General features: G+C 42.3%; 1 protein-coding gene across 2 annotated transcripts in view; it reads right to left on the bottom strand.

The window, feature by feature from the left end:
• znf407 (zinc finger protein 407) overlaps positions 1-14,730 on the bottom strand; it is a 140,915-nt gene that overhangs the window by 26,292 nt on the left and 99,893 nt on the right. The window contains exons 9-10 of one of the 2 annotated variants that reach the window (XM_027286518.1): positions 14,510-14,688; positions 9,771-10,230 (exon numbers count right to left, since the gene is read on the bottom strand). In XM_027286518.1, the coding sequence (XP_027142319.1) occupies positions 10,142-10,230; positions 14,510-14,688 (268 nt within the window). In that variant the 3' untranslated portion in view covers positions 9,771-10,141. Of the gene's footprint in view, positions 1-9,770; positions 10,231-14,509; positions 14,689-14,730 lie in introns of those variants that run through there. The other variant, XM_027286517.1, reaches the window with a different exon arrangement.

Raw genomic sequence — 14,730 nt, 5'->3', positions numbered from 1 at the left:
ACACACACACACACACACACACAATCCCCTCAGTAATCAAAGGCTATTAACTCCTGGTGCTTTCGCAACAAAACAGATGTAAGATTCATGAGTCCCTGCCTGTGACTGTTGTCTTTGCCACAGGCTAGTAAAGAAACAATTAGTGCAGAGCTGGCCTCACTGTCCGCCACAATCAATAGTCCCTGATGGTCTTCTAAGCCTATTGACCGAGGCCCGTTCCTCTCCCTGACCCCTCATCTGTAGCGCCCGACAGCAGCTTCAGTCCACCTATCTAGACCTTGCAAGAGGGTTACCGGGTTAAACAAGGCCCAATCCATGCAAACAAGCATTTTTTTAACACCGTCTGTCTTAGTCTGCATTTGTATGCAAAGGGTGTAGTAGGGAGTCAACATGTGTAATAGGTTACCAGCTATTTAGTGTGACATACAAGTTCAAACTTAAGGGTGCACATTATATAATTGTGTTTATAAATGTGTTCATTTTTTTTTTCAATCAATGAATGTTTGTGATACAAATATTACAAATGGAGTAAGAAAACTGTTCTTTCTGTTAAAGGCTGCAGAAGTGTGGACTGGCTTGGCTACACTCTCGGAACACAACTGGGATGTAGTGTGTGATTGTTAGCAGGTGTATAGTTCAGGACAATAACACATCAGCTTACTCTGCTTTTAAAAATGCAAACTTTTTGTTGAACTTTGGAATAATTACAAAAATTTGTAGCGCACACGCACACACACTCACAAAACATTGAGTATTGCTGTTTCTTAAACTCAACAAACTGCAGGGTTGTACAAAAACACATGTCTATGTTCACCTGTGTTTTTGAAGACAGTGTGTGTATGTGTGTGGCTTATGCCAGTCGACACACCATCTTGTACCAATCATCTCACTTAACAGCAGCCTTAGTGGCACCGAGGCAATCTGCTGATGTTACAGTAATTGTCTGAGTTTGTGTTTGTGTCCTGACAAAACCCTCCTCCTTCCTCGTATGTAAGAACATCTGGACCGGTCCTACTCGCTGCTCCCCGGCCTGCTGTGATGAGCTTCTCCTTTATGCTGCCTGCTAAGGAGGATGGGTAAGGCGACGACGATGGAAGGGAGGGAAAGGTTGAGGCAAAGGGAGCGGAGCAGCTGTAAGGATGAATGGGTGGGCAGCGGTGAACAGGTGTCACTCCTACTGACGGGCTGCCTATGTGGCTCCAACCCTGACCCCCCCTCGCCTCACCTGCACACCCACGCAGGGTAGTGGTGGTTAGGAGAGCGCCCATCCTTCACCTTTTTCTAGCCCCACGCCTACCTTCCTCCTCTTCCTCAGATGGCACCCAAGCCTCAGCTCAATCTGCCTGCTGGGCCCACAGATTGACACAGAAACATGCACACGTGCACTCATTAGCACACACAAATGCCTGTACATATTCATGTGTACCAACATGAGAATGCATGGGCATAAGCTTGTGAATGTATGGAAGCTAACAAACAAACAAACAAACACCTTTGCTCTGCTTAAATACTCAGTTTCTGTTTACTGTGATCAAGAAAACTGAACTGAAGAATTGCTTCTTGTAACATTTAGCATTTTAATGTCAGTAAATCATCCATTTTGAGGCATACTAGTATGCTATCATACTCGCTCTAAATGTCAGTCTATAAAGACTTGGATTTTTACACTGTAAACCACCAGCTCAGAGAAAATCAACTGGATTACATTAGAGAAAAAAAACAGGAAGTATTCACTGGACTGACGGGGTCAAAGAAAGTTCAACTATTTGTTACTACGCGACATATATATTATCTTTAGCAAACAATCATACCCAAGGCAACATTTTGAAATTGCTTGTTTTGTCCAATCAACTGTTCAAAAGTGAAAAAAAATAAATAAAAATCATTTGCAGGGACAGAGGAAAGCAGCAAATCTTCATCTCTGTCTATTTTTGTCTCAGACACTTCGTAGTTACCATTTATGTTGGCTGTATGTAGTATTTAGTGCCTTTCCTTTTGTTTATGTTTTCAACTTTATTTTGCTCCTGTGACACTTACATTTTTTGACACTGTATCAGTAAATTTAATCTAATCTTATCAAAACTGTTGTCAATTAATGTTCTGACAACTGATTAATCATTTGATCTACTAACTGTATCAGCTCCAAGTCAAAAAGAATAAATAAAATAAGCTTTGATCCACACAGGAGCAATGTGGTCCATAAGAAATGTTTTACTATGAAGAGGTACTAACACTAACATTGCCTTTATAATAAGACAGAGATGAGTAATCATGAGGCCGTCATCAAGAAGAATTGTTGGACTAACTAGGCAGTAATATACTGATGTTTTGAAAATATGGCATGTAACACCTTTATGAGCAAAGAAAAGTGCCGTCCCTCCAGTAAGTTAATTAATCAGTCAATCAATATACAAATCTATTTATCCATTTACCATCCATCCATCTCTATATCTGTCCATCCATCCCTCTGTGTCCAATCATCACTGCCCTAACAGCCTTCATCACACCCGTCACCACACAGGACAGTGTGTAGGGAGGAGGGAGGGAGGGAAGTGCAGGTGTGTGTATAAAGCACCCCCCGCCCCCTCCAACACACACACACACCTCTCTGCCCTCATCCCTCCTCCACTTCCCTCCCTCCGTTGCCGTGGTGAGGAGGGCAGTAATTACTCTGGTGTCAGCGTTGCTGGGTGCGACTCCTCCCCCGGCAAGGGGCGGCGGGCATCCATAACCCATCGTCCTGCCACGGGGTAAACGCCGGGCCATCCATCACGCACCCACTTGACAAATACCTTCCATAATAGAAGTTTATTTTTATGGGAGGCTGAATCAAGGACTTTCCCATGCATACAAAAACGTGTCAGAATTATTTATGGCTTGTGCTGAGACGCACAATATGTCATATCAAAGTCCCATCCCGCTTGCCGGCGCTGCTGCAAGCTGCCGGCGCTTGGCCTGTCGATATCTCTGCTCGCTATCAATAATGTGGAACACCGCCACGATAAGCCTGAGGATTCGGAGGTCATACTCGACACACAAATGCACACACAGGAGCTGACATACACACACATACACACTGGAATCACATGCAGACATGGACAGGGACATGCAAAAGACTCATACATGATGTCATACAGAGATGTACCTTTAAATGTATATCCAACCAAGAGTCGCTCAAACACACATTGATGACAACATAAATTCACACCTGGACCCACGTTCCCACATGTAATGTTCTTAGCAATAAAAACAAACATATTTTTGTGCTCACGCATAAAAAAACAACAACAAAAAAAGAGTAATATCAATCTCTGCATGAATCAAGTGAGTTTTCCTTTCAACAGTTTATTTTCTTGACCCTCCTCCCCAAAGAATAAAACAACTACCCAAACAAAGATGTTCACAGAGCTGAACTTGACCCGCTCTGTGTTCAGCAGGACCACGGATCACCGTCTGTCAGTCAAAATCACCGCCAAGGTCGGACAAAAACAAAACGGTCCGGAGTCGGGGGAGCACCTCCACGTTTTTGTGTATGTGTGTAAAGTGTTTACGTATGTCCATGTGCTGTAGAATAATCTCCGACAGTACGTGGGGAAAGAAAAAGGAAGAAAAAGGAAAACATAACAACTTAAAGGAAATCCCCACGCTGCAGCTAGCAAATCTGAGAGCTGTCAGTCAGTGTGAGTGGCAACCCCTTTTGCCCAGAGAAACAGCAATAAATTGGGTTTCCTGATAAGGCCCAGGCATCACCAGCACGTCTGACCAAAAAAAGGAAAAAAGGGAAAAAGAAAAAATGAGCTGCTTTTCCGTAGGCCACTTGAGTTCTGTCAATCAATATGACTGGCAGGCTCACATGTTGCCAGTGGAGAGAGCAATGGAGGGAAAAAATAGATTAATGTACAGAAGAAGGAGCGGTGAGAGAGGGAGAGGGAAAAGAGAGAGAGACAGCATTAAGCCTGGCTGGGAGAAAATGAATAAATATGATAAATATGATAATTGAAATGATGAGATTTTGGTACTTGGTATTGGATTCTGCTATGTGCCCAAAGGGATTAGTCCTTCATTCACTGTCATTTTCAGCCTTTCTGTCCCCTACACACACACATATAAACACTGAGAACCCACGCATGCAGACAAAAACTAACACAACATACATACATTTAACAAAAACCTAATTCTACCAGGTGGGTTGTTGTGTGTGTAAAACTCTGAGGCAGCAGGAGGTGATAAACCTAAAAGTAGCCGTCTACAAACCCACCGACAAAGTTAAAAAAAATATATATGAAAAAACAGCGTTGGTAGCAGCGGGAGAACTTTGTCCTGTGAAGACAGAAGATGTATGGCTCAGGGGAGATAGTAGCAACAGTAAATGATTACCTTTTTACAAACTGGGCCTTTGTAATAAAATGCGTAGGGGGGAGTATTATCAATTCAGCCGCCCGGTGAAGATAGCATTTCTGAAGCCACGGCGAGGCTGATCACTATCTAGAGAGGAGCCTGAATCTGTATTCCTCACTGCGAGTCCAGGAGGGAGAGGGGTCTGAGACCTGTTCGTGTGTGTGTTTGTGCATGCAAGAGGAAGTGTGTGTATGTGTGTGTTGCACTGAGAGAGACATCCGTTAAGGCCTCTTACGCCTGCAGGCCCAGCCGTGACAGAACCGAGATCTATTTTCTTACACCCACAAACAGAAAGACATGCAAGAGGGTGTATGTGTGTGTGTGTTTGTACAAACACATCAATACACATGAAATCTTTTATACGCACAGACATACACACTTAGTCCTTGGGGCAAAGAACTATAAGATTGGAGATGAAGTTCGGTGTGAAACTGTGTGTGTCTACGCATCTTTATACAGTATGTGTATGTGTGTGTGCACCAAGCTGAGATTTTCTGTTAGATGTCTGATTCTGGGGAAAGACACTGACAGATGACATGTACACACTCTCTCTCTCTCAAACAACACACTTGTCTGATAGCAGTCAAACAGGAGTAGAAGACAACGCAGAAGAGACAACAGACAGACCGGCAAACAGATAGAGAGACAGATAGCGTGGCAGATTCAGCTGCTGGCCCAAAGTCACATCACTCAATCTCAACATACACACTCACACATAAACACATCCAACCGGTAAGACGTCATAACTTTCACAAACAACACAGCACCAGAAGAAAAAGGCAGAAACTGCGTTGATGTACTGAGTGAGGCTGACAGTTATAAAAAGATATCTTTGTAGCCCAGAGCGTTACTGCAACACTGTTGAATTGTGGGATATTTATATGAAGCGGGGTGACCAATGCTGTGACACACAACATCTGTCCCTCACATGTGGATGCCTGCATGCCTATTTTACAGCACCACACGCACTACACTACAGCAGACCCTCAGTCTTTGGTATCAGGGGTCACAAAAAAACAAACAAACAGTAAATCAGTTCCAGTCATGCTTGATAGATAAATTAATTGTTGAGCCTTCTTAATGCTTTGAATATTTGATTAATGGAAATTGTGACATAACCCTGTTGACATCATCAGAGTTGTGTCACACATCCAATGCTTTCGACAATTCTTTTTTTAATCCAAGTTAACAGATTAAATGTAATGTTTTAGAAAGTGTTTAATGTAAGTTAGAATTAATGAAATAGTATTTTACAACTGTACAGCTCCAAGCCCGAGTCAATTAAGTCAGAACCCAGAATATTTTTTTGTTAAATATATTAAACTGAAATTAAGTTAAGAGAGAGTTAGGAGTTAAAGTCTGTTCCCATATTCCTCTGTTTTATATTTAGATAATCTTAAATCACTTTGATATTTTAAGTCATTTGTGGCTCTGCAATTCTGAAATTATATTTCATTACATTAATTTTACAGATGATTTTTTTGTCCAAAACGACTTACAACAACACAGCAAGTAAATTAGTAAAGTAAAACAGGCAGGTCCTCCGGCTAATCAGCCAAGCCGAGCACACATGGAGGACCCGGCAGTTTCCTAAACTCTGATCTCTAATTTCAAATAAAGTGCCCAGTTCAGATCCTCATCTCAACAGATACACAGCACAGAGCCCTGCTATAGAAATACAAAAGTTTTCCCCTCTCTCCATCCTCCTTATTCTCTTTTTTCCCCTTTTTTTCACAGGTGTCAGAAGAGATTTCATGGCCTGTGCGTATGTGTGAATTTGCCACACCCCTTTTGAGTGCTAATTTACCCTTTTAGGTTTAATCTCCCCGTGAGTGGCTTTCCTCGCCCTTTAATTAGGCTATGGGGAGTCGACACCAACACTAAACACGCACACTTTAGACTTCGAGACACGCACGCACGACTCTTTCTTGCTGCCATACATACACACACATACATATACATATATATGTACACACACTCACTAAAGTGCTGCAGAAACACAGTCCCATTCTTGAGACACGCTTTGCTAAGACAGTCCTCATCAGCCCTCGGTGGGCCTCTTTCACACTCTGGCTCCCCTCAGCTGCACCAGTCACCAAGACAGGACAGAGAACAAGAAAATAGGGGGAAAAAGTGAGATATGCTGTACTTGTGAGGAAACAGAGAGAGGTGCTGGTGGTGAAAGCATTCATCTCTGAACTTTTTCCATTTCAAATCTATTTGTCAAGTTAAAGCTGCATTAAGCCACATCAGATTTTGGCAGACCCAAGTGGCAGCAGGAGATAGATGTTTGAATTTTTTAAAGTTTAAAAACTTCACTGCCCATAAATTTTCTAACAAGATTTTGGTGATATGTGCACTCATTGAACCTAAATAATGTGGGGGAAAAAAACAGATCAGGCCAGGCATTCTGTTATGTTAATGAGACGCTTGGCTTTCACTCATTAGTTTCATCACTAAGTGTGTGATTCATGCAGAAGGCAGTAATATTTTTTTTTTACATTAAAGTCTTGCTCCACAGTCACAAAGTGGTCAATAAAACATCCTACACCGAGCTATATCAATCAGTATGCCTTTGCTCTCTTGATTGTCATTCTAATTAGTGAGTTTCCTCTCCATTTACAAGAGTAGTTCTTTAAACGCCACCTGTTCCAGAGCTAACTTAACACTGTAACTCCTCTTTTCCACTTTTCCCCTCTTTTTCTTCTTGTTCTCCAAACAGACCACAGATTTACCCAAACAAAACTGGGCACTAAAGAGGGAAATACAATAACAGCAGTAGTGATAGTGGCTTGTTATGTTGGAAATAAGAGGGCACTTAATTGGGGTCTGATAGTCTAATAGGCAGCCCCTCTGATTACCAAGTCTGCACATTGGCTTAAATTAGCCCACTGATGAGCAGCCAGGGGATTCAATTATGTTGGGGGAGAAATAAGGGGCCCTAATAGGCCACTGTATCAGGAAACATGGGATTGGGTTGGGCTAAAACGCTGGTAATTGGTTGTTTAGTTGGGAAAGTTGAGCCTGTTGGTAATTAGAGATGCTGAGACGTTTGCAGAGCCACCAAACGGACGACACACACATAGGCGAAAGAGGCGAAGGAGGAAGATAAGGGTCCTTGGCACAGTAAAAGGGGCAAAGGTCGAGGTGGAGATCTCAAAAGTGCACTTCAGCCAATGAGGGTGTAGACCAGGGAAAACATGTTGGCACTATAGGAGCTGTGTTGACTCAGTAAAGGTCAAGACGGGGCAAACTGGGCTGAGAGTGATCAGCAGTCGGGCAATGTCTCACAACCTGCTCTCCTAACAATTCCGGCTTTTCTTTCTTTATCTTTTTACTTTTTCTTTTACTCAACTTTATCATCAATGACTTCTTTCTTTCTTTCTTTCTTTCTTTCTTTCTTTCTTTCTTTCTTTCTTTCTTTCTTTCTTTCTTTCTTTCTTTCTATCCTTCTTTCTTTCTTTTTTTCTGTCTTGTCTTGTCTTGTCTTAGACCGCTTAGCTGGAGCTAGATACGTACAGTGTGTGTGAACTGAGGGAGAAGGATGACTGAATTATGGATGAGGCTTTATAGGAGCCGGCGGCCTGTCTGGTCCCATATTCACGGTCCCATACAGGAGGTGCAGCCCTGCCCGTGAGCATCCCCACCACACGTCACTCACAGGAGGTGTTTGTGTGCGTCTACGTGTGTCCTTCCCTCTAAGTACTCTTTGCTACTATGAAAGCAGACTCCAGTGGTCATAAAAATGTTTTTGCAAACATACAGCGAATATTTTTCCTTTTATCTTTGGGTTAAAAAGAGAGAAGTTAAGCATCTGATGTGTGCTGACACATTATAAACAATCTAAAAATAAAGTAGTAGTTCACATAAATGAAGCCATTTAGTGGCATAACCTTTCAGGAAACGTAGTTTCAGTTGGGGCTGGGGTCTCAGAATTAATTATTATTCATTTGTTATTAAACCAGTTTAATAACAAATTTAAGATATATTTCATAGATACATGTGGTAACTCCACTATTTACTGTTTATCTCCTTCATGTGCCATTGAACATCCAACTTGCTGTGTCCCAAATGCCAAGATCAGAATGAAGTATTAGACTAAAAACCTATGCAGACTGAACAATTTTATCCTTTTGTCCTGCTATCACACTGTGCAACTGTTACAGTCTGTGCCCTACATAAGCCATCTGCAACTTTTTAGAATAGTGCAACATAAGCAAGCACCTAACGTAACTGTGCCATTGCAACACAAGGGAACATGTATCAAGTGTCATCAATCTGCCTCAAATCTTCTGACAGCGACAGAACTTGTCCAGCGGCTCAGACGGAGGCAGAGGTTGACCCAGTCTGTCAATGACACTACACTTCCAGTCATCATTCACCACATGAATGGCCTAAAGGTGGCAAAAACACAATGTAGACATTACTTCACGTCCGGAGCAGACAGAAACCTTGTGCTTCTACATCTCCGCCCTGATTGGGTGAGACTTGTCATTCAAGCCTCTGAATGGCTACTAAACGGCTGAGAGGAGGCACTCAGGTTGGCGCCAGGAGGAAGGGAAGGGAATCGAAGATGAGGATGAAACAAAAGGCCGTTTGTTGTGGCTGATGTGTGATAAATGCAGCCAGTTGGAGGAGTTTTCACGCTCGTTGGAGCAGGTCATTATTCAGGAATTGCTGCTTACTCGGCCCAGACCGGCCCCGTATTGGTTTACTGAGATGCATGCAACCGATGGTGTGCTTTTACCCCTAAACCGCTTAGCCAACCCCCTCCCAAACACACTCGCACACCCCCTTGTTGCATGTCTCAGAGGACACACTGGCATTGAACAGCTGCTTCTCAACTGTAAAATCTCAACCAAGGCTGTGGTGTGATTAAACACAGAGCAACCAATCTGTTCAAAAAGGGTGGGATGAAGGGGCGAAAGAGGAATACAGAGTTGTGAGTTAAAACAATTCACATCAGTCCTCATAGATCCATTCAGGACCAGATGAAGCTGAAACTTATTCCTCCATGAGGGAATTCACCAATTAACACCCAGACACTGGCTCGAGCTAATCTTCAAGTTCATACATGCAGGCTTGCTGAGGTTACTTTGTGCGGTTGGGAAAATGAGATACGATGGAGACAGAATAACAAACACGGGCACAAAAACAGTAAGTGTTGTAAAACCTGACATGGAGACAAACAGCGACTACAAAAGGCCACATTTATTTATGTTTTAGGCCATATTTATTGGATAAACATTCACAGGTGGACATATAATGTGTTTTCTGTGTGAGATTGCTTTAATAATTTGAACTTAAACTAAAACAGCTGAGCTCAATTCTGTCATCGTTTATCCGTTTCTCTGCTGGCTAAAGTACTTTACTTTTTTTTTTTTTTTGCTTCCCTTAAGCTAGCAAATCCCTCATTGTTGACTTTGGAAGATGCAACTCAAAATAACTAAATCTACACTGTGACAGCATCAGCACAATGAGGGTGTGTTAATCAGATTTTACATCGTACCGAACAGAATGACTTTTTTCATTAATGCCTATCATGCGAACACAACATAAGGAACGTGACACAAAGACGCAGGTTCATCAATAGCGCTGACGACTTGATGACCTATAGGTGTTTTTCAAAGAACTGTGATGCATTGTTTTTTTCCACATATTTTCCCACATAGAAACTTGTCACATATAACACATTGTTATTAGAAACAGATGTTGATTTTATCGCCGGTGTCTGTGGCTTCTTTCACAACGTCGACACAGTGTCATATGCGCTGGGATACCAGGACACATTTGCATGACATACACACCTGTCCTCCACAATCCAACACGCCGCTGTAACACAATACGGAAGTAAAACTCAGGAGAGTAATGTTTCATTACATGATGAACAGAAGGTGAAAGCGAGGGAGGGGAGCCGGGGAGGCACACAGATGCATAACTTAAGTAAAAGCCATCCAAACCCATATTTGTTTACAGATTTGTTTAATAAGGAAAAATATATGCAAACAAATGAATTTGCCCGTGGTTGTAACTGTGTATTAAGATCATCACTTACAAGGCCAGGTCTCCTCTAGCCCTCTACAGTAGCCATCCATCATGCATTATTAAGGAAAATAGAATCTGCATAAAGCCGCAACAATGCCTTGAAGAAGTTTATTTATTTATTTGTTTTATCTTTTTAGGCACTAAGCAGCAGATCCAAGTACTCCGTCGCTGTTAGCTAATTACAAAGCATTTGATCTCTATGCCCCCAAGATGTGCAATTATAACCTTGCTTGAAAATTAGGGAAATATTTCACAATTAAAAATAGTGGGATGAAGATGCTGTGACAAAGCTAATGGCGACATCTCACCTGTGTGCGTGTGTGAGTGTAACACAGTTTTCTGGTACTGAGCAGGACACTTGGCTGATTTAACAGAGACACTGCCCTGCAACCACAGCTGACCTCGCTGCAGGGAGATAGCAATGAAAGAAGGAAATATACTTTTTTCCAAAGCTTCTGCAGTCATAGCGTACCTGCAGCATTTTAACTAGAAAGAAAGTTTTAGTCGAGAGGTAATTTAGCAAAGTCGCAGCGCTCAGAGGTACCTGTAGCTCTAGTTCTACCGCAGTGCTATCTATGCTGAGATCACACTTGCACTGCCACTTCTTTCTGGTATATCTCTCTTTATATCGCACATGGAAGACAATTGTCATTACCATTTTATTAAAATGTGTCCTATCAGCAACATTTTCCCCTCACATATCTAACCTTTTTTTCCCTTCCTTTCCCCCTCTCTAATTCTAATCATCATTCCTCTCCATCACTTGCTGGGTCTAATTCCCTCTCTTCCTTCGTTTGCAAAGGACCTCTGCTTTCATCCTTGAGAAGGGCTTTAATTCGGAGTGCGACGCTGAATAAAGAAGGGAAGACGGAGCGAAAGAGAGACAGAGACAGAGACAGAGATATGGAAAGACAGAACAGCAGCGGAGACGTTCTGGTGTCAATCAATCCAGCGCGAGGGGCTGCAAGGGCCTGTGACTAAGGTGCGTTTGATCTGTGTCTTTCAAAGGGGGAACAGCGGGAAGGGCCATCACAGATGATTTGCCTCTCGCTGCTGGCCCTGGTGCCACTCTGACAGAGAGCAATCACAAGCAGGTTAATTCAACATCTCCCTTCTTAATCTTTTTTTCCCCTGTCTCTTTCTTTTGGTCTCGTTCTGTCTACTTAGATGAAACACTGCTCTTTCTGCTACCACCCCCACTTCCCTTTCACTCTTTTGAAAGGGGGTGAGATCACAAGTGTACTTTCAATGCCTTTTCAAACCACCTATAGTTTGATTGCTTTGGTTTTAATCAAGTAACAAGGGTTGGTTTCTGCATTCCTGTAGTAGTTTTACCAATGTGTCACTACCATGAAGCAAGATTTTGAGCAAACTGTAATCAAGGAAAGCAAAGTGGGATCAGATTATTTCTCTCTAGAAACTGGTCCTGCAAAAGAATTTTCTCCAAGGGTAAAAAAGAACCAAACTGCTGCATTTTTGGATCATTTCTTTTGCTGTCATTCTTTGGGTTAATATCTGAGGTGTGGTGTGAGCAGAATATGAATTACAACGTCAAGATGACATCTTGAAAACGTGCTGCTTAACTTGACTAAAAGAGGAGGATATGTTTCCTCCTGATGACTGAAAGACGACGCGTATTCCAGACAAGATTTGACTTTCGCTCATAAAACTGAAAACTGAAACCCACAATGCACATTACACAGCTGCTGGGCAGAATCACGGTTGGTTCACAACAACTATAAGGTTGTACTACAGGACTGCCGTGGACACATATAGAGAAATCTCCATTACTTGGTATAGCTGTTGGGTTCTCGTATGGCATAACAGATCACAAGAACAAACTGAATCTGTGAGGCCGTCTTCTTCGTCAAAGGTCAGCCATGCATAAGGACAAACAGAGGTGAGGGAAATCCAGGGGTGAAAGGGTAAAAAGAAGCACAAAGGTGCACTTGGTTTAAGGTGAGAGGGTACAGACAATATGAAGCAGGAAGGTGTTTGTACGAGTGGGTGAAGGTAAAAAGGTTCTGTGGAGAGGTTAGGACATGGAAGTCAAGGAGATGAAAGACAGAAGTTTGTCCTTGGATATGAAGAATAGAAATTACCCCAGGAATAAGCCAGCTTGAGAAATTCAAAGGAATAAACTTTTCAGAGTCAGCACAAAGACACAACTCAGATCCATTCAGTTTCAATGGGAAATAAACCACAGTGCCACCAGAATGCAGCCATTTTCCAGTAATGTCCCTGCCTGGCCTTTATCCCGTGAAGCTCCCCTGCAACTCCACTGCTTTTATTTAAGGTCAAAGGGATAACAGGATAAAGGCTGTCCTCTCTGCTCTTCTGAAGGACAAGCACTCTGCCGATTGGATTTGGTGGCCTTCAAGGACAAAGGAAGAACACTGTGATACAAAGGAACCAATAGAGGAGGAACAAGATTTCATCTGTCTCTATGGCCTGAGTGATTGGCAGGGATGGATAGACCAGCAATCTGAGTGGTGCCTCTTTGTGGCTGGGTGCCCTCCATCCGCATTGAATAGGAAGACTCGATCCAGTGACAAAAAACACACTCAAAGGATTCTGGGAAATCTGACCTCTGTGGAATAATAGGAGCTTGGGCAGGGTTGTGGGGGCAGCCAGGTGATTTAATTCAGTGGAATTATTTCAAATGTTGATTTGTTTGTGGGTGTACTGTGTGTGTGTGTGTCGATCTGTGTGAGCACATTACACGTTATAATGCGGAGATCAGAGGGACAAGTAAACAGAGTAAACTGAAGGTGGTATGGTTCAAATACTTGAAATAGCAAAAAAATAGTGGACAGGATATGTTTCCAGTTCCCTTGGTCAATGCACTTAACAGGGCGGCGCAGAGATTCACTATGACGCTTCCATGAATTTGGGTGGACTCAAAAAAATAGTCAAAATTGATACATGAAGAGACATCCCGACTTTTAGTCCCTAGTATGAGTCATGTTGCATTCACATGGATTCAGGCAGATGGTAGACGGCAGACGGACAACACCTTCTGGATGGCATGAGAAAAACAAACAAACAGTCTGATGGAATGACAGGACGCCAAAACGAAACACGCATATTGATGTCTTGCTATGGTGAAGTTGTATTATTTACAAAGAATGAAGTACATTAAGTACATTAAGATGTAATGTTATGTAATTGTGTGACGTAACATCTGGTTGTAAATTAAATCGCAAAAGATGGCAAAAAGTTCAAATATTTTCACTTTGGACTGCAATGCTGTTAACCGTTACCAGTGACGATATTTTACTGTCCTGTTCTCTTTTAAATGATATCTGGTTTGCCGTCGACTGTCCATGAGAATACAGCGTGGACCTCCAGAAACACTGGATCCTTCCATCCTATAATGCAACCCAACTACATCTTTTGTTAGACGTACTCTGGTCTTTCAAATTCCACAGCTCCAGTCTGTGATGCACGTTTTTTGTTAAGAAGTTAACCCTGACTTTTGTTAAGAAGTCAGGGTTAAATTTGATTTAACCCTGATGACATCAACATGACATCAGCAGCTGTATTTTCTCAAACTAAAAAGCCCCCTTCAGTGATCCAGAAGACATTTTACAACTGTTTTTCAAACTGAGCACTCCCTATGACTGGTGAGTTGATCTTCATGTATGAAAGAGAGTGTCCTTTTAACTTTAAGCTGATCCAGTGAATCACGGTATCCTTGGGCAGCTCCCAAATAATTGTAAAACTCAAGCAAGACTAAAATAAACCTGGAGCACCAATAACCTTCAACTATGGAAGTGTTCAGGGCACTGTTGATTCTAAATGTAGGCACATATGTTCAAATCCGACTTCTGACAGGAATTTTACGGATGGCACTGAGGAAAAGTCGGGCCAAGGATAATGCCAGGCCAGCTGCCAAAGTACATTCTTAGACTCTAATTCTGATCCTTCCACCACTCAACCAGATCCTCCTAATCTGATGACAGGGCTCTTATGTGAAACAGTTTTATTTCTTTCATTAAAAACACACAAAAAAACAAAAAAACAAAACAGGGCCTCCTCAAGTACAAATTGAAGACCTGCTTACCTGCATGTAGGTAGGCGAGATCTGGATTCTCAATATCAGGGTGACTTTCCTTCAAGTGGTTACGGAACTCCATGGGAGAGTTGGTAGCATAGTTACATTTGGGACAGTTGTACATCTTCACGCCCTCATGTTTGCCCGTATGGAGGATGTGCTTCCGGATATTCTCAGCACAGTTAGATCTATGGGAGACAAAGAGAGATAAAAGGCCTGATTCTTTTTTG

The sequence above is a fragment of the Larimichthys crocea genome, chromosome XIII (genome assembly GCF_000972845.2).
Source record: "Larimichthys crocea isolate SSNF chromosome XIII, L_crocea_2.0, whole genome shotgun sequence".
Classification (NCBI taxonomy): domain Eukaryota; kingdom Metazoa; phylum Chordata; class Actinopteri; family Sciaenidae; genus Larimichthys; species Larimichthys crocea.
The sequence above is the reverse complement of the archived record's forward strand: the minus strand, read 5'-3'. Positions and strand labels throughout refer to the sequence as shown.